Source organism: Netta rufina, assembly GCF_964035555.1.
Source record: "Netta rufina genome assembly, chromosome: Z".
In the NCBI taxonomy this organism is placed as follows: Eukaryota; Metazoa; Chordata; class Aves; order Anseriformes; family Anatidae; genus Netta; species Netta rufina.
Genome location: NC_140126.1, coordinates 11,940,424 through 11,960,804, shown reverse-complemented (window position 1 = coordinate 11,960,804; position 20,381 = coordinate 11,940,424). Strand labels below are relative to the sequence as shown.

The window sequence follows — 20,381 nt, the reverse complement described above, 5'->3', positions numbered from 1 at the left end:
TTTTAACATCTAATCTAAAAGGGTGTTAAAGAAGTGATCTGTATTTTCCCCAACTATGAGAGGGAAAAGAAAACCATCATACCTTAATTATTAGTTAGGTTTTTTTTAAGTCCATACAAAGCATAATTTTAGAAGTCCTTTCAGCCTGGAATTGAATTTTTTTCTCAATAGTACTATGCAGGAAATTAAAACACACTGACTGAAAAGGTCTTAGGAAAGAGATGCTATGGCAGAAGCTCAGCATTTTGGTATGGACATGAAACTTGTCAATTACCCATCTACATATGAGAATACATATAATTTTTAACTGTACTATAATACTACAGAAGAATTATATACTCTATATATGGAATTATTATACAATTATATAAAAGAAATCAGCATTTCACAACTATGGGCCTAGAATCAACACAGCATGTAGTTGAAGAAGTTTGTGAACATGAGAACTTCCCACAATTTACTCACTTGGAACTTTGCAGAAACAAAACTAGTCATAAAACAAGCACCTTTTCCCCCAAGTCCAATGAATTCTGGAGACTGTGAGATTTAGACTATAAAACGTTTTGTTGTTTTGGCCATCCATAACTAGGTAACACTATAATTGAGGCTCAGCAATATCCAGTTTTGTATGTGATCCTACTAATGCATTAAAGATGTGATCTACTTGCAATACCATCTCAAGTAAGTGATGATGTGATGTTAGCTATGTCAGCAATTTAATAACTACAGCAGTATAAAATTTCAAACTCTCCTGTAATTGTGAATTCAAGCCCTAGTCATAAAAGGTTACACATGATTTTATACAATCTGTGCTCTTCACTGAGAATGCTAGGGCTATAAGCATAGTTATTTAAAACAACAGTGTCTCTGGATCAGTCATGAGCCATGAAGAAAAAAAGACCATATGACAGATGCAATTTTTCTTGGCACAGTATGGGCATTACAAATTGATGACAATCGTATGTCCATGCTGGCACTCTTCCACAGTGGATGTGTGAGAGTGTCACTACATCTGGATGGTGAGTATACTTAGGGTCCCGAGGCGCTCCAGCCCTACTGAAACCAGAGGGACAGCAGCTGTACTCAATGAACACCGTGGGAGCTCCGCAAAGTGATGAAAGGCCTAAATTACCACAAACTGTAAATACAGATTTATTTCATTAAAATGCTAGGTAACCACTGCAGTGATCCCTTCCTGAAATTAATTCATGTCAAGTATAAGCCAGTTATTTCAAGGATTCATTCATGTTTCTCCCCTGCAAAGCCACCATAAAAAGGCAAAACCAACAATCTTATTAAAAAAAAAAAAAAAAAAAAAAAAAGCTCCCCCACACAGAAGCTCTAAAAGGAAAACCAAAAGCATATGACACTGTCATCACATCAGACAAGAAGGTTCATCTAGGTTCTTTTGTTGCACAATTAACAGGTCTTCAAAAATTTTAATGCAATTTGGACACACATTCAGCTTTTTGCTAAACATGGAAAAATAAGGAGTGAAGATAGCTGCTCCAGGAAGTAGATACATGACCATGCATCTCACTTTTCACATATCCAAGCAAAAATACCTCAGCAAAGCAATTTAATACGCAGAATTGCAATGCTGGATACAAACTAACAAATATCTGTTGCTAAAACGTACAACAGCACAACGCATGCTGTAAAACACTACAAAGACCTATATGCAGCTTTTCAATGAGTTTGAAAAAATAGTGAAAGAAGAAAAACAAAACCGAAAAATCCCACTAATTGCTGGAGTATAGATTCCAGAGGAGAGTCACCGTCTAAATGAAATAAACACGTGGAATGCAGAGAATGAGTATGGCTAACCAGCATCTGTCCAAATATCTTGTTTCAAACGAAAGCTGACCCTTGACTAATTTTAAGATATTATGTTACCACAATTAGAAAATACTTTCCCAAACAATTAAGAAGGGAGGAACGATGCTAGCTTTTCAGTATTTTCAATGCCTCTAAGTATTTCAGTATTTTCTAAGTATTCAGTATTTTCAATACCTCTAAGGTCTACAAAAAAAAAAAATTGAGGGAGAAAAGGACTTGAGGCCAGTACTAGCACCTAAGAATTCTCTCTCAGCAGTGCAGCAGAATGAAGTAAAATAAATAAAATCTGGTAGTGGCCACGTGCTTCTCCAGTAATCCTTCCATGCAATACTCAATAGACTCTAATTACAGTGTCACTTGCAATTGCAAAAACTTAACAGGAACACAAAAAACTACGTCTAAGATGCTTAAGGGATTACAGTATCTGTCATGGGAGAAAGGCTGAGAAAGCTGGGATCTTTTAACCTGGAGAAGAAAAGGCTCAGGGTGGTATCACTGTGTAAGCACCTAATAGAGAAGAGCAAAGACACCACTGAGGAGAATCTGGTTTTGTTATCCAGTGAAAGGACAAGAGGCAATGGTCAAGAACTGAAATACAAGAAATTCCATTTAAACCTCAGAAAAACAAATTGTTTTACTCTTTCCCAGACAGGCTGTTAAGTCTCCAACCCTGGAGACTGAACACTCAAACACAACTGGACAAGATACTAAGCAACCTGCAACCTAAGCTGACTCTGCCTTTAACAAGTGTATTGCTTGAACTAGATAATCTCCAGAGGTCTATGACTCGAACCATCCTGCAATTCTGTGAAGGTTCAGGTTACATTAAAATAGTAATAGAAGTTTATACACCTTCCTGGTTTAATTGGCTGCCTTGTGAACAAGTGAGACTGTAGAAACCTTAGAATTGTGGTGTGAGAAGAGACACTACAGCCTTGAAGCAGGCAAAGGGAAAAATCAGACAGCATATCTTATGGAAGTCCTGCTGCAAATGTAAGAACACGTGGATTGATCTATGAGGATTCTGGAGGAATCTGGATATCTATGTATAACTGAGGGACTGTCTGCAGCATGTTTTAGTCCAAACATGGGGCTTTAAGCATCTGCAAGACACTTTTTAACAGTATGCACTGACCATCTTTAGCTATCCCAGAGCACAGAAAGTGTTACCAGAAGAGTACAGAAGACAGACTTCCTTTTTTTTTTTTTTTTTTTTTTTAAATTTAAGAAGGGCATCTATCTAAACATGCCCGTCAGAATTGGATTTTACTGTCGCTATTATTTACTACTGCTGCTGAGTAATCGTAAGCATTGCTACCATTAACTCAAGTCAGTTATCCAACAAAAGAAATAAATCCTGTATTCTTGGTGCACAGGCCACTCTACCCGATCTACTCTTCCACTTCACATAAGACTGACACAAGCAAAAGCAGTGTCTCCATACTGCAGAAGACCCACATTTCCTTCTGAGGATCCTCCGCTATTCCCACTGCAGCCCTTCAGCTATTCCCCAACAGTTTCACAACCACAGGGATGAATTCCCTTAGGAAATTATTTCCTAATATAGAGCCCAGCATAAGAATGATTGCTGAAAGAAAAATTAACCAAAACACACACTTGCTGAGGATTTTAATGGAATGAAAAGAACTATAATGCTTTTCATCACAGGAAGTACTTACCTGACATTTTTCCCTTGTTCTCTCAACATCTTCACAAGATCAGCTATAGGGTACTGAGCTTTTGCTGCACAGAGACCATAACCTGAAAGAAGAATTCCAATGTTTTAAGCTGTTTTCCTATTTCAGTGTAGATAGAATAGTTACAGGGAGTAAGCATACCTTCCACACAGACAGCAGCTGTCTACTCATATCATATACTATAAAAAATATGTTTTAGTTAATATATAATTAAAATTGTATATTTATACACAAACATATGTGAATGCATGTATCTCAGATACTCACATACTGATCAGGCTACCAGTCCCTAGGAATGTAATTCACCTCATCTTTTTGGTCTCCTGACCACTAATAATATAGTAGTTTGACCAGCCAAACTACAAAGTAACTTGTTTTGCTTTCTCTGAAATGTGTTCCCTGCTCTATCAGAAAAGGACAACTTTGTTTCTTGCATTCTTCCCTGTCCATTGCAAAAAATATGATTTCCATGATTTAACACAGCAGTGCCATTCAGTTGAAGAGAACATCTTCAACCACTCTTCATCTGATCTCTCCTAACAGGAAATATACTATTGAACCGTATGAACCTATGGCCAACACATAAGTTTAACAGAACTCATGGTTTTGGTTTTCAGGTTTTTTCCTATGTGAATTCCAGTATTTGTTGAATACTATCTTAGATTTAGATGTTTTCCTGCAGGTTTTCCAACAAAAACAATGCAGAATTAAGCAAGTATTTAATAAGCACAAATACTCTCAATAATGTAAATGATAGCTTATTATTAATTTTCTTACTGGTACCAATGGTACCTTGGAAACTTACATCACAACAACTGTACACAAAATTAACTGTAAGCATAGTTTACAAAAGACAGCCTCTGTCCTTATGAATTTAAAAACTACATAAATAGGACAAAGTGGGAAGAGATGCGCACACAGAAAAGTGAAGTGACATACACGTGATTACACAGAGGAATGATGACTAACCTGGGAACAAAAGCATCTCTCACAACTCCAGACAACACTGCAGTTTTTTGTTTTGGGGTGTTTGTTTTAATAATACATCCTCTCAACATCTTGCTCTATAAGTCAAGAGTGTCTTACCTGGAGTAATAATAATGCTATTAGCTTCCTTTATCATTTCAATTGCATTGTCCACATTGATTTCTGTGTGGGTTCCAGTAATTTCCATGGGCTTCCCACCAGCTGTTGATGTGGTGCCATAGCCCCCTAGAATCACATTTGCAAGGGAACGGTTCATAGCCTGAAAGACAAGAGGTTTTTGATCAGATAAGATGAAATGGAAAAATAAAGCAGAGGAGACATCCACAAAGGAAACGTCTGGAAGTATTAAAACCTTCCTAACAATAGTCTTTATCTGTTGGTTTTGCCTGCTGACTACTCAAAGTTCTTAAAACAGGCTCCTTGAAACAGAGACACAGATTACAACGATAATAGCCAAACAATAGCTTCTAACACGTAATACTACACAGATAATGACAGATAAACAGCATTTTCCCAAGGCAAAGAACAACACAAAACACACAAAAGACAGCTACATCAAATGTTGGTCTCTTTCTGTGATTAAAATGAAGGTATAAAAATACATATTTGATGACAGAAATTTTATATACATACATATAATTTTTGCAAAGTATTTCTCTAATTCTTGAGCAATTCAAGATGTAAGCACAGAACTACTGCATGGAAACCACATGGCTCTTACAGGTAGTACAGAAGCAAAGCTCCTACAGGATCACAACAGAAAAGAACAGGACAAAGCTAAGCAGCCACACAAAACTAACCAAATGCTAATTGAAAACAAATTTGAATGAACTAAAGGGGGCCATTAACTTACTGGCAGAGTACCAAGGGGGAACAAGAGATCTTAAACTAGGAGCTTTAAGAGAAGAACACATCCTGAAAATTCGGCTCTGTAGATACACAGCCAGGAAAAGCCACTGGCTAAATGCTTTCACTGGCATGTCTCCTTGTGAGCATGGTCCCAAAGCAATATCTGGAAGTAGGCAAAACTTGTAATAGCAATAAACAAAACTTCAGAAGCAGGGAAGGAACAGGCATAAATTTCTTTTTTAATTAAACATGTGTGTCATTCACCTGCTGTGCTAGCTCATAAATCACAGCAGATTTTAAGAATGGATCTGGAGAGACACACATACAAGTGAAAGAAAACACCCACACAAAAGTATGCTTCCAAGTCCATTTTCCACTGATATTTAATATGCAACTCCACGTTTTTTTCCTATAGCCTGAGAAGATGTGCCACTGTGAAATTCAGCATCTAGCAAATAAGCACAGCAAAGATGTTAGAAGAACTTTTGTTTATTCTGATACAGATACTGTAAGGATGGCGCACTGTAGGGCCTAAACGCAAGTTTTGTGAAATCTGCATTTTTGTACAGACTGCAGTAGTTTTATCCTTTAAGAACACACTGCCTTTGATGTGTATCAAAACACTAAACTTTAAAACGGGAGAAGAGAAAAGTTATCGCAGTTGTATCTGGTAAACAGTCTAGGCAGAAGAATACATTTTTTAGACATTGCACACTGTAAGTCTGCAAGAAGCTAAGCACTTTCAAGTCTTATTTAAACCAAAAGACAACAGTAAGACCAAGACAAAGTAAAAAAAAAAAAAAAATGTTCAAGTATTAGAAATCTGAGAAACTACACAAAGCATGCATGAGATTGTAGCACCCCTGCCTGGCTTCAGAACTACAGCCACAGAAGGCTTCAAAATGAGTGAAGACCTCATTAAATAAAATTAACGAAAGCAGCTAAGACCTACCCAGCATAGGGACAGTATGCTGTCTTCCACAGCCTCCTTCACCCTCTTTACTGCCACAAACATACACAAATAAAGAGCAAGCTTCGTCACTGCTGTTATTCAAAGATAACCCAATTACCAGAAGAAAACCCTTTCTGCTGCATATACATATACAGGTGACGCTGCCTGAGGCTTCCAGCCCAGGTAAAACCAAGCCCTTGATCCCTGATCCCTTACATGCTTACTGTGCCCCCATAAACAGCACAGCTAGTACATGTGAGGAGGCAGCATACAATCTGTAAGACTAACACAGTCTGTGCCTTTTCTTGCTCTGTTTCATCACCTCGGCTAATGGTTCCTCTCCTACCTGAAGCATCTTCCCCATCCCTAAGCATACTGATTCTAATACTATAATTGCAATCATCAAGTATTCACTCTGAAAAAAACAGGGAGAAAGAAGTGTTAATACAATCAAATGTTCTGTAAAAAGGCATGTTGCATTAGTGCTTTGAAAGAACCAAAATCCACAAGATGAGTGAACAGTACAGGCCTTTGCTTTTTTGTTTGAAAGTTAAATACTTTGTCCTCAACTCACCCTAATAATAGACACAAAAGGAGAATGGTTGGAAAAATCAGTCAGTAAAATATGAGTGAAAAATTTTAAGGGATTATCTGCATACATGTTGGCCAGTTTTATTAACCCATGTAAAAGCTGTAAGGGATTATCTGGATAGGTTTTGGATAATTAAGCTACAGTTTTATCACAAAAAGGCAATTGGAAATGTAAAAGGAAGCTTTCAGCCATTGTTTCCACAAATACCTGCACGTCTGCACTAGATGAGTTCCAATACATATCCTGTTTTGTATGGAAGTCATATTGGAGGTTAAAAAAAGGTAGGAAGAAACTGCACTGCTTCATTAGCACAGGTTACAACACCCTGAAGAAGAGACCTCTGTTGGAACCACTGGAACTCAGAAGCATTTTTTCTTCCTGAAACCCAGCTTGAAGAAGGCAATGATAATGAATCCCTTGATTATAACAAGGCTTTAGAAGTAATGATTTCCATTAAAGGAAGCAAAGCACAAAAGAAAAATGCTGGGAGAGAAACAAGTTATTCTGTGTATTGTACAGAAGTTATGCAAACTGATTTTAATTTTACTGGCTGATCAACTTTAATTGTCTAAGCTTATGTGAAGCAGCACAAGACTTCTTCAGTATTATCTGAAAAACTAACCTTCCTGAGTGTTAAGAAATACACAGAGGAAAAACCCCTCTGTCACTGCGTAACTGTTCTGTTAATTAAATCCCTAGGCTTCTTATTTACCTACATTAACCCCAAACAACATCAGCAAGTATCTCAAAATTCCAAGTACTGAAAGGAGCTAGCAGTAAAAGACAGAAAAGGGGCAGTAAGAGAAAAATTAAGCTGTAGAGAGACTGCGCCTGTGGGGAAATATATATCCAATAGATCGTATTTTCACCAAACCTAAAGGATCTGATCTTTAAAGAGATCAGATCTTTAAACTTTTCACAACTCTGTTGCCTCATAAGCATCATCTTTCTACTGATACAGCCTAACTTGCTGATTGTATATATATCACCAATTTAGGTGAACAGCTTTTGGTTTTTGTTTGTTTTTTTGTTTTGTTTTTTTAAGTCTCTGTCATGGAAAGTACAAAGAAGAGAGATAAAGGAAAACAAAGAGGACTTTTTAGTAAATGATCCCCCAAAAAAGGAAGTCTATTATTAATAGCACAGTATGATTACATGAAGAGTTAAAGCTCAAGGTTGCTCTGACACACACATTAGTATCAGCAATCAACTTATGCAAGGTTGCTGCCACCCTGTGGTACTTTACAGTAACTATTTTCTGAAGAAACTTCAAGCACTCTGTCCCACACTCCAAAAAAAAAAAAAAAAATTTTACTCTCTAACCAAATCAAACTTTTTTTTAAAAAAGGAAGTCACTATGTAAAGTATCTCCTCCTGCTGATAATTTAAACTAAATTTAAAGTTTAACAACACTGCAAAGTAACATAACTAAAAAGACAGTTGAGCATGAGCAATCATACCTATTTAAGATTCAAACCCCAAATGTGCAAGTCCAATGCAAAGGCTTTCCTTAGTTCTGAGGTGGGTCTCTCTCCAAATTAAGACGTATGACTTACATCAAGTCCAGGAGCTTCAATTAAAAATTCTAGCTTCTAGTACTTTGAAGTCTGGTCTTCCGATTGCTAATCTTTCTAGCAAACATTCTGAATAAGGTTTTCCAGTACTTGGAAAACAAGCACAATTTCTGCTCACTTACCACACACATGATGTAAGAGAGGATGGCCCCAGAGGAGCCAATGAGTGCACCAACAATAGTCAGCAAGTTGTTGTTCAGTAGGAAACCCTCAGCACACAAGGCCCATCCAGAATAACTGTTCAGGACAGTAATAACTACAGGCATGTCAGCACCTCCAATGGCTGCTGTTAAAGTGACACCCTGGAAAAGGAAAGACAATGCATACTTCCAGTATAAGCTATGACGAAAAAGAACATGCAGAAAGGACAGTCTGCCTGAAGCATTAAAAAAAATAAATACTAAGTTACTTAATAAAGAATCCAAGTATTTTTTATGTCAGAGACACCAAGGAGCAGGAGAGGAAGGCACTCCATTGTCCTGATCTGTGTTTATTTGCATATTTCTACACATAAAATCAACTGACCAGTTCCATGGCTTTTTTTTAGGAATTAACTTTCCAAAAGTCTTTTAAATGGAAAGGTTCCATTAAGTCATAGCTGCAAAAAGTAATTAGATATATCAATGCCAGTTCTTCAGAACATTTCTGTTTTACAGCTAGATTCAGGAAAGTCAGTTCAACTTGCTACTGAAAAGTCAACATATAGGCACTGTGTAGGATGATAGTGACTCAGAATGGTAAAATGTAATTGTTAAGAGTAGACTTGAGAAGATGAAAAACAAGCTTGTTATTTGTTTTGCCTTCTGTAATTACCCAACTTACCATTATGGCTGAGAGAGCTGACACTGAACCTAGGCAAGTAATTCCCGTAGTATAACTAGGATCAATCATGTATGGAACCATTCCACCAATGCTGGCAGCCAGCAACCCTGCATTCAATGCATGTCGACCAGGCAAAAGCAGTGGTGCAGAATTCAGGATACCTGCAATCAAATGCATGTTCAGAAATTGAAACATACATGTAGGACAATCTGTCTCTAGCCCCGAAGACTGAATACCTCAACAAAAGAAAAAAGGAGGGAGGGGTAAGGGGAGAAAAGACAAAAGTTAGTAGAAACTGAGACCTTGTACTGACTCAGTATTGTAATGCATTCAGGTGTATTCTAGATTCTCAAATATTCCTGTTTAAGCTCATTTTATTTCCCAATCTTTCTTCAGTGCTTCAGAATAACTTACCTAATCTAAATATCCTTTTCTCTCAAAAAAGCCTTCATTATGTTGTTTGTTTGGTTTTGATTTTTCAACTTACATTCTGGCCCCAAGACTTCACATGCTATTGTGAAGCTCTGTAATAGGAAGTCTCTAGCTGTAACTTCTTAGTACAGGTATTATCAGACTCTCAAAATGTGTGTGCTTACAAAAACATGACTACACAGATAAACCCCAAACATAAAAATACTCCTGCTAGAAATGCTTTAATTTCACCTCAGTCACACAGAATTCCCATAGCTTCCTATGTTGGCAGAGGCTTTACTAGAAAAAAGGGTTCTGTGATTCAGCTTAAAAAGACAAACATCCTTATTTTCACCTTAGGGGGTTGGTTTTTTGTTTGTTTGTTTATTTTAAATAACACAGCAAAGAGTCAGAATAATACAAGTTTATCCATTATTATCCATTAATTTTCATTTACATAATTAGATGCCAAGTGTCTCATTTAAATTTATGAGAATTCAGGGGAAAGAATGAACTGCTAGTCTCAGGACTTGAAGACAAAGGCTGTGACCTACTACCTCTATTTCAGTAGGATGGTGTAGAAAGGCTTATCATTATGATGCTGATCTGAAAACGGAAGGGGAAAAAAACGTGGGCTAAAATAGGCAGTGAAGCTCACCAAGGATGTGCACACATATCACTGGGGAGCGTGGAGGTGAGGGCAAAGATGAAGAAGTGGAAGAAAATCAAGAATAAATGATTACTACTTAGCAGAAATACATACTACTGACAAATCCTTCAAAAGATTATTAGAGAAGACAGCTTTCCATCAATGTCATGCTTCCTCCTTTAATGGTGGTCTGAAACACTGAAGAAAGCAAACAGATGTTTCCCAAAGGAACTACTGCAAGGCTATAACAGGATTAGTAATAGGAAGCTCTTCTCTTTTCTGGAAGTTATTAGAACAGACACTATCTGTCTCTCAAAAGCTGCGTGCTTACAGAATCACAGAATCACAGAATTTTCTAGGTTGGAAGAGACCTCAAGGTCATCGAGTCCAACCTCCAACCTAACGCTAACAGCCCTCCACTAAACCATTTCCCTAAGCTCTACATCTAAACGTCTTTTGAAGACTTCCAGGGATGGTGACTCCACCACTTCCCTGGGCAGCCTGTTCCAGTGCCTCACAACCCTTTCAGTGAAGAAGTTCTTCCTAACATCTAACCTAAAACTCCCCTGGCTCAACTTAAGCCCATTCCCCCTCGTCCTGTCACCAGGCACGTGGGAGAACAGGCCAACCCCCACCTCGCTACAGCCTCCCTTGAGGTACCTATAGAGAGCGATAAGGTCACCCCTGAGCCTCCTCTTCTCCAGGCTGAACAAGCCCAGCTCCCTCAGCTGTTCCTCATAGGACTTGCTCTCCAGGCCCCTCACCAGCTTCGTCGCCCTTCTCTGCACCCGCTCAAGCACCTCGATGTCCTTCTTGTAGCGAGGGGCCCAAAACTGAACACAGTACTCAAGGTGCGGCCTCACCAGAGCTGAGTACAGGGGGACGATCACCTCCCTAGCCCTGCTGGTCACGCTGTTCCTGATACAAGCCAGGATGCCGTTGGCCCTCTTGGCCACCTGAGCACACTGCTGGCTCATATTCAGCCGACTATCCACCATCACTCCCAGGTCCTTCTCTGCCTGGCAGCTCTCCAACCATTCCTCTCCCAGCCTGTAGCTCTGCTTGGGGTTATTGCGCCCCAGGTGCAGGACCCGGCACTTGGCCTTGTTAAACTTCATGCATTTTCATTACATAATGAAAAATACATATAATATGTATTTTTGTAAAATGAAACCTTCAGGTGCCTAAGAATCAAGAGTTAGTGTGCGTTTACGCACATTTACTAAAACATTAAGAGGCATGGAGTATGGAATTTGTGTGGTAGGTAAATAGTAAATCAGATGGTTTAAAGTAAGACAGTCTTAACTGACACTGCAAAACTATCTACCTAATGAAGCCTGAATGATACTAAGAACAAAACTTCACAAATATTACTAGCGCTCAAAAAGTCCAGCAACACAAGGGTTTCAATTAAAGTATCTGTGCAGGAAGATGAAGTTGCAATCATAAGACTTCAATAAAATAAAGAAAATGTCAGGTACAGTGTCTCAATAACTCTATGGCAACACTTCTAGATGAGATGAATTGAGAGAAGTGTCGTGGTTTAACCCGACCGGCAGCTAAACACCACGCAGCCGCTCGCTCACCCTCCCCCCTCCCTGTCTGGGACGGGGGAGAGAAATGGAAAGTGAAGCCCGTGAGTTGAGATAAAGACAGTTTAATAAGACAGGAAAAAAAATAACAAAAATAATAATAACAATAATAATAATGATGATACAATGGGGATAATACGAAAGTAATAATAGTATGTACAAACAAGTGATGCACAATGCAATTGCTCACCACCCGCTGACCGATGCCCAGCCTAACCCCGAGCAGTCCGGCCCCCTCCCCCCGGCTAGCCACCCCTATATATTGTTTAGCACGACGTCAGATGGTATGGAATACCCCTTTGGCTAGTTTGGGTCACCTGTCCTGGGTCTGTCCCCTCCCAGCTCTTACTGCACCCCCCAGCCTGCCCGTTGGCAGGACAGAGCAAAGGCTGAGATGTCCTTGGCTTAGTATAAGCACTGCTCTGCAACAATTAAAGCATCGGGGTGTTATCAGCACTCTTCTCATTCTAAGCCAAAACACAGCATTCCACCAGCTACTAGGAAGAAAATTAATTCTGTGCTAACTGAAACCAGGACAGAAGCTTATTACCACTGTTAATTACCAAGTCAGATATGTCCAAGCACTGAAGACAAACCTTTCATAAATAAAGCTGTACACAAGCAGGACCAGAATTAATTAGAAAACAGTACAGCCACAAGAATTAAATATATAAAATTTCACCTGATGCAAAACCCAAGGTTTCTTTCCAATTACATAGCAGTCTACAGGCAGAGCTAAACCCTGGCAGAGGGGGCAAGGGGGAGAGGTAGGCAAGCCTTTAATACTTAGTTCTGAACAAAAAGATCTCACCTTGCAGCTTTCCGTAAGCAATAAGAGAGCCACTGAAAGTCACTCCTCCAATGTATGTGCCAAGGTACGCCACAATCTTGGTGAGGTTTGCAGCTGGATCAGTAGCGAAGTGAGGATACTCTATCATGTATTCTGCTACACAGGTGAGCACAGCAGCCAAACCAACCAAGCTATGGAAAGCGGCCACTAGCTGAGGCAGATCTGTAATCTGGATGCGTTTAGCAATTGTCAAACCTATTAAAGAGTTGAAGACAGAAGGGAAGACTTAGAAGAACATATCCAATCTATGCAGCTAGAAATTGATACACCATGGTTCACCATGCAATGCATACATGCAAATACACACCTGCTCTAATGGAAAAATATGTTCTACATTAGAAATTGCTGAGTAGCAGAAGGCTGCAAATGTGCAATAAGGACATAATACAAATTAGGGAGATGACTAAAGTACTTTTTGTTCTGATAAGCCCAATTAAACATTAAGAAATTCAACATTTTTTGGTGAATAAAGCACAATTTGAAAAAGGGAATTTGGTAGCATTCAGTAAGCAGCTGAACTTGGCAAGTAAGTATGAACTTGGGCGAGTTCATCTGCTTCTTTATGTCCAGATTCCACAACATAGGTGTACTCCTGCTTTTCCACCAGTCTCCCTATTCTTTATCTCGATGCATTAATAATAAATGCCCTGGGACTTGTAATTTTTCATTCGCATACTTGCAAAATAATATAAACAAGCCATAAATTAGTCTATTGACCAAGTTTTAGTAGCAGAGGGACCGCACAGATGGCCTCTGAGCAGAGCCCAGCAGCTGCCCCTTGTTAGGTAGGAGCCAGCTCCAGTCAGCTCCAAAAAGGACCCAGCTTTTGTCCAGAGCTGAGCCAGAGAGTGATGCTGGTTGCATCTCTGGGAGAGCAGATTTGAGAAAGGAAAATAGGAAAAAATGCAGCTGGGAGAGAGAAGTGTGAAAATGTAGGGAGAAACAACCCTGCGGACACCCCCGCCTAGGGGGGGACCTGTGGTGGAGCAGTCTGCCCCAACAGATGGACCCCGTGGTATGGAGCTGTGTGGGAGCAGTGCTTGAAGAGCTGCTGCCTGTGGGCAGCCCCCACAGGCTCAGTTCAGGAAGGACGGCATCCATGGGAGGGAACCCATGGGGAGCAGGGGCAGACAGGGACCATGAAGAAGTGGCAGAAACAAAGTGTTAAGGAACAACCGCAGCCCCCATTCCCCTGCACCACTCAGAGGGAGGAAGTAGAAAAGGGTAAACAGGGGGCAAAGGTGTTTGTAGCTTGCTTTTATTTTCTCAGTGCTCTAATCTGTTAGTAATAAGCAATAAATTACATAAGTCTCCCTATATTGACTCTATTCTGCCTGCAACAATAACTGGTGAGTGATCTCCTTCTGCTTATCTCAACCTTTGAGCCCTTCTTCATCGTATTTGCTCCCCTGTTCTTTTGTGGAGTGGAAGTGAGAGATCAGAGTGGTGGAGTATATCTAGCCATTGGTGTGAAACCACCACAGTACATCAATTCATCTGTGACCTGTACAATGTTTTGTATCTACAGCTTGCATAAATGCATGCACGGAACATATATTCATTAGTTTATAGTATAATACACATACCTATGGTACCACCGAGTGCCATTGCACCTGACATCTGAGCCAACAATTCAGGTGAGGGTTTAAGGCCTCCAAGAGTTGCTGCTAAACCTCCTGCAACACCAATCATACCCAAAGCATTTCCAAGACGAGCTGTTCCTTGCGTGGACAGACCAGCCAGGGCACCAACACAGCATAAGCCTGAGCCCAGATACATCATCTTTAAAACAGGAAAAGCATAATAAGAATATATGAAGTAGAGGCATGTAGTGCAAAGCTGATGTCAAAAGCTTTCTGATTATTACACAATACGGTTTTCTCCAGAATGTGTGTAAGTCACCAGGTGAGTTGCTCTTAATTGAAGTAAAAATCAAAGGCATGACTGTGAGAAATTGTTGTAAGAGATGTGATTTTGACCATTTAAAATGTGATCTTTATTAAAACTTTTTCCCCATTTTATGAGCTTAGTTTATCTTCACCATGAATATTAAACTCAAGTCAATCCAACTTTCCTCATCAGTTCAGAAGCAAGTTTTTCTTCAGTACTACTCCATAGCTGAACTGTCCCATTCGTCACAGGAATGCTTTCAGAATTTGCTCACAGTGCCCCTGAACTCCTGCTTTTGTAAAGAATAAGCAAACTTAAATGAACTGAGCTACACGTAATCTGTCTAGATAAGTAAAAAAATGCAGCATATTACAAGCACCCAGAATAAAACCATGCTTGAGTTTACTTTTTTCTTCCAAGCATAAAAGAAAATACAAATTGATTTATTTTTATTATTGAAACAAATGCAAACAGAAGCCTACCATAAAAGATTCTATAGGTACTATCTCTGCATATCCCTCTGTGTTAGAAGAAGTACAGCCAAAAGGACGACAGACACCAGCAGAGTCAGATCATGCTCCTCTATTTTATTGCCCGAATAGCCTAACTTTTATAGTGAACTTAACAGGGGCGGACAGTGTTTCACACAAGATTATTGGTCAAAAGCACTCAGACAAACAACTACAAGAAAACAACCCCACCTGCAAGAAAACAACCCCCTTGTGATTAGCAGTCAAGAAAACAACCCCCTTTGTGATTAGCAGTCACATAGATCTTGTCCTTGAAGCCAGCTGCTGGTAACAATATTTTTCTGAATTCCTCAATTGGGTGACGTGGGAACACTGTCATGGGAACTTCTCATAGTTGCCCTGGTAGCTTGGTTTGCTCAGCTACAGCAGGCCATGGGATTTGCTAAGGCCTACTCCTGGTTGCTTAAAGCAAGCTCAGATCGAGCAATTGTTCCACGGACTCATGTCCGCGCCCTTTGTGCCCATTCCCAACACCTCTGTGCTGAAATTTCATTCCTTACAGACATCATACTTCCTTTAATTGTCATTCCAAGTTGAACTTTTAGAAACATTTAAACCAAAGACTGATTTCTACAGTCACTATAACATTTAAGGTATAACTTAGAAAAACTATCCAATAAATAACAAAGTATCTGCGGGTTCTTGAGTTTAAAAAAAAATGAAGCTTTTAACATAGATTCAGTATTTGGGGTATGACTGCAAGCTTAAAGTTAATCAACGTTAGCTTAGCCTTGTGGGAATACAAACCTGATGAAAACATGGTAGCTGATTTGCTATTTACACCTCAATAGAGTAAGCAGTAAAGAAGCACACCACATTGTGAATAGTGGGCTGAGTGCCGCAAGGTTTGTCTTCTTACCTGTTCAATACTATAGCCACCATTGAGAGCAGCTCCATAACCTCCTACAAATACAGCACCAGGAAGCAGGTACAAGTAGTTGTACTCAGGAGGATCGGTGGGACGTTTGAACATATCCAGCATTCTCTGTGTAACTAGAAACCCACCTAGCCAAAAAAGAAAGCAACAAGTTTACAAAAATAAAGTCTGAAATTAAGCACGTGCCAAGCTACAAGAGATATTTCGCTAAACTATTATTACCACACAAAGCTAGTAACTGACACCAACAAACCTTCTGGAAAGCTAGTAAGCTGGAAGACCACAAAGCTAGAATCAGGGTGAGATGTTGCTTTCTTTTTTTAACCTTTGGAGGGAATTCCTAAAAAGATGAGTTTGAAAGCCTGGAGGACTTGCTCTTACTCCATACTGTCTGCTGATTATAAAGTACAGTCTGGTTTATGATTCTGCTCTTTTCCTTTTCTATTCTAGCAAAAAAGGTATTTTTTTTTTTTTAAGTCACACGCTTTATCTTCATATCTTTTCATTATGAAGCTGGGACTTCTAAAGATCAAGCAAACAGAATTTCATTCTATTCCAGTGGCATATTTTGCAAGTGGAAAAAGGAATTCGAGGTTAAATGCAATACCATCTGAAGGCATACAGGAAAATATATTGCATATAGTCATCACACAAAGAATACCGAAGAATACTGTAAAAGAAAAATATACATTTAAATGCTTCCTTAAAAAAAAAAAAAAAAAGAGAGAGAGGTTACTTACATGGCATACAAGCCAGAAACACTAGCTACCATAAAATTTTATTTTTTTCCCCTTTATGGATGTTCTTAGACATTATTCCCAGAATAATATTTCTCAAGTCTATTCACTTAAAAATCTAAAAGAAATAAAAGAATTACAAAAGTACTTTAAGTTATCCTTAAAAAAAGGCTAACATTCATACCTGCAATATTGACTGAAGAGATAAAGGCTGAAAGCACTGCTAGACTTTGAGGAGCATTTTCAGGGAGATAGTTTCCACCCATCAATACCAGCCCACCAACCGCTGTTAGTCCTGTTTAAAAAAAGAAAAAAAAAAGTTACTGAACCTTAAAAGGTCCTGTATCTAAAGAAAGCTTTCCTCTAGCTGTGAAACTGATACCAGTCAAGTGAAATTTTGATCTTTTAATCAAAAAATCTTGATCTTTTTCACTAATACAAACATGTTTCGAAAGAAAACAATTAGTACACAAATGTAGTTTTAATGTACAGTACTTCAAGCACAGAGTCAGCCTTTGAACACTGGTTCAATAAAGAAACTGCTTTTAGTGGTCAAAAAAGATCAGGCTTCTAGCCTGTCACAAAGGTACAGACAGCCTCTCTTCCTCTCCTTATCTAAGATTTTTATGATGTTATCAGTCTTACAGATCACTGTTAGAATTTCCCCCCCCACACCTCCAAAGAATGTATTTTGAGGAGAGGAAATAAAAAAAGAAAAGCAAGAAACATTAAAGACAAGTTATATTCAGGTCAATACTTTGGACACAAGTGAGAAAAAGTGTGTTGTATGACAGAAGAGACTGCAGCACTCCTGAGTGAAACAAACTTCAAAGCGAACAGTTTAAGAACAGGAAGTTCGTTAAAAAGATTAAAAAAAAAATACACAGCACCACATTTGCCTTTCTTTTGAAAAAACACTCTTGGAAATAAGTTATCCTTGCAACTGATGGAAGTAGAGATGCTCTTTGCCATTTTAAAAGACAAATCAACAGACATTTGTCTAAAGCCCACATAAAAGGAGCTGTGCCTCCTTCAAGTAGAGAACAAGCAGCTGTATGACTGTTACTTACCTGAGATAGCATTAGTCACTGACATAAGTGGAGAGTGAAGAGCAGGAGTCACACCCCATACTGTATGGTACCCCACTATTCCAGCTAGGCCAAACGTCGTCACCATTTGCGTGAAAGCAGTATTAGGAGCTACAATGCCCAGTCCTAACATGCTAGCCAAGCCTAGAAGAAAAGCAGAGGAAAATTATTTTACAACTTTTGAATAGTTTCCTGCATTTAAACTTATGGGTATTTAAGTCTCACATAATACATTAAAGATTGAAGATTGTTGATTCCACTGCAAAGTATAGACAATTCCTAGCAAGAGTGCTTCAACAATTTAAATGTTTTACTGATATTTTAAAAAGAAAGACAAAACACATATACATACACACCGCATGAGTCAGCGCTGTTTGAAATGTTAATACTTTTGCTTAGATTTCTAAAATGTTATTCTCCTCTCAAAAGCAATTACAGAGCACTGATTTTGTGCTAGGATACATCAGCCTGGTCTCTGAGCTAGTTATTAAATTCCATAAGTAAAATGAGGAGTCACTTAAAAATACTAATTAAATGAGGAACAGTCTACACTGATTCTCCAACTCCAGAAATTGCCTACCTGCTGTGTATACAGAAGCACTAGTCATAGTTTTTCTAAAAGGTGTAATAGTAGCTGCTTTTTCCGCTTCCAGCTCTGCTACAGTCTTCTGCTTCACAGGAGCTCCTTGAGGAATGTTATTTGGTGGTGGTGCTGGGAAAATCACCTTGCCATCCTGACAAGAGATATTTACAATTATCCCTAATGTAGCAGATGCTTTAGAGTTAGAAGAGCATACTATTTTTAATCCTGTAACTCAGTGAAGTCTTAACACCCTAGAGCATCTTCCATTTTATGCGTCAGAAGTTTACAAGGCTGAAGGAATAGTAGTACATCCTGACTAAATTAACCACGCTGGTTCGCACATTTATCTGACACGATTTAATGCTGGGGTCCATGTGCACCAGGTAAAAGCACAGCACCTGGCTTGAAAGCAGGACCCAAGACAAGGAGGGAAGTTCTCTTAAATGGAAAACACTTTTTCAAAATAAAATGGGGGCTTGGAAAAAGCAAGTTCTACTACAGATCAGAACTGTAATCAGTCTGCCCAGACCTCATAAAGGTTCCAGGCATGTGTCTCACTTTTTTTTTTTTTTTTTTTTTTTTTTTTTTTTTTTTTTGTGTGTGTTCCCAGGTCTCTGAAGGAGTACCTACTGGACCTGAAGACTGTACACACCTACTCGGTGGTCTATAGATCTGAAGTCAACATAAGCCTTCTCCAGAGTAGATGTTTAAAAGCATTAAAACATATTGGTAACATTATCCAACAAAACTCAACAAAAATTAGTACCTCTTGTTATCTAATAAAAATGGAAGTGTTCTGCATACTGTCATTGCACAAGGAAAGCCCATACTGGCCCATGCCCAAAGCTTGTATTTTATTATTTCTTAGTAGAACTTAAACTATCCTGCATATTCTAGTTCACCTTTTTTTTCCTGAAGTTACTCTTATATAAACAGAAACATGTATTTATGTATTAAAAAAAATAGTAGTAATAAAGGAGGAATGTTTTTATGGGCCTGTAGTAGTATTTCTAAACTGTTTTAAATAACTACTTTTTATCACATGAAAACAACATCAAAATTTAGTATTTTTCTCTTTTTCAATAATAGACATAGGTATTTGTTTAACCATGGTAAGAACACAGAACCAAAAGGTTTCCCTTCACAAAAAAGGACAGAGGAATTTTCAATTGAATATAGACACAATTGTTCACAACGTCCACCGAAGCACCTCTGAAGTCTGTCAGCATGCAGTTATCTCTGAATACATTTTAAGGAGACAGCAATAATAAACGTGAAAATATTAAAATAATTAAAATTATTTTAAAATATTAAAATAATTAAACTATTAAAATAATTAAAATATTAAAATAAAGTACCCGCAAGTTAAAAAGGGAGTATTTATTGACTTACCTTCATTACTACAGTTCCTCTAATTACATGATCCAGAGTGCCGTAATCAAACTGATCTTTTGGATCAAAGTAGAAGTTCTCTTTGTCAGGACTAATTGCCTTTAGTAGTTTGATAATGTTATTGGAATATAGAGTACTGGCCTGAGTAGCCATTCTGCTAGGCAGGTCTGTGTAGCCAATGTGTGTAACACCCTGAAAAAGATTCAAGTAAAATATAAGGACCAGTCTTTCAGTGTTCTGAAAAAGCAGCATCTCCTCCAATACATCCTTCTGGAAATATGTATCCGAACAGTTTCATTTTTCTCTGTTACCTGCTCTCTAACAGAATTAGCTGAGAGAGGGTTACTTACAACAGTTAGAAAATTCAACACGATCAAAGCCAACACATTAAATGTTATTAGGAACAAGCCAATATGACAAAGTCATACTGGTACAAGAGATTAACTTCTCCAAATTAATACTGTTCTTTC

General features: G+C 38.5%; 1 protein-coding gene across 2 annotated transcripts in view; it reads right to left on the bottom strand.

Annotated features, from left to right (window-relative positions):
- The window catches only part of NNT (nicotinamide nucleotide transhydrogenase), a 44,652-nt gene that overhangs the window by 9,025 nt on the left and 15,246 nt on the right, over window positions 1-20,381 (bottom strand). For both annotated transcript variants that reach the window (XM_084304872.1, XM_084304873.1), the window contains exons 9-19: window positions 19,912-20,103; window positions 18,517-18,670; window positions 17,919-18,080; window positions 17,033-17,143; window positions 16,094-16,239; window positions 14,401-14,596; window positions 12,776-13,009; window positions 9,313-9,473; window positions 8,613-8,792; window positions 4,623-4,782; window positions 3,519-3,600 (exon numbers count right to left, since the gene is read on the bottom strand). In XM_084304872.1, the coding sequence (XP_084160998.1) occupies window positions 3,519-3,600; window positions 4,623-4,782; window positions 8,613-8,792; window positions 9,313-9,473; window positions 12,776-13,009; window positions 14,401-14,596; window positions 16,094-16,239; window positions 17,033-17,143; window positions 17,919-18,080; window positions 18,517-18,670; window positions 19,912-20,103 (1,778 nt within the window). The remainder of the gene's footprint in view (window positions 1-3,518; window positions 3,601-4,622; window positions 4,783-8,612; window positions 8,793-9,312; window positions 9,474-12,775; window positions 13,010-14,400; window positions 14,597-16,093; window positions 16,240-17,032; window positions 17,144-17,918; window positions 18,081-18,516; window positions 18,671-19,911; window positions 20,104-20,381) is intronic.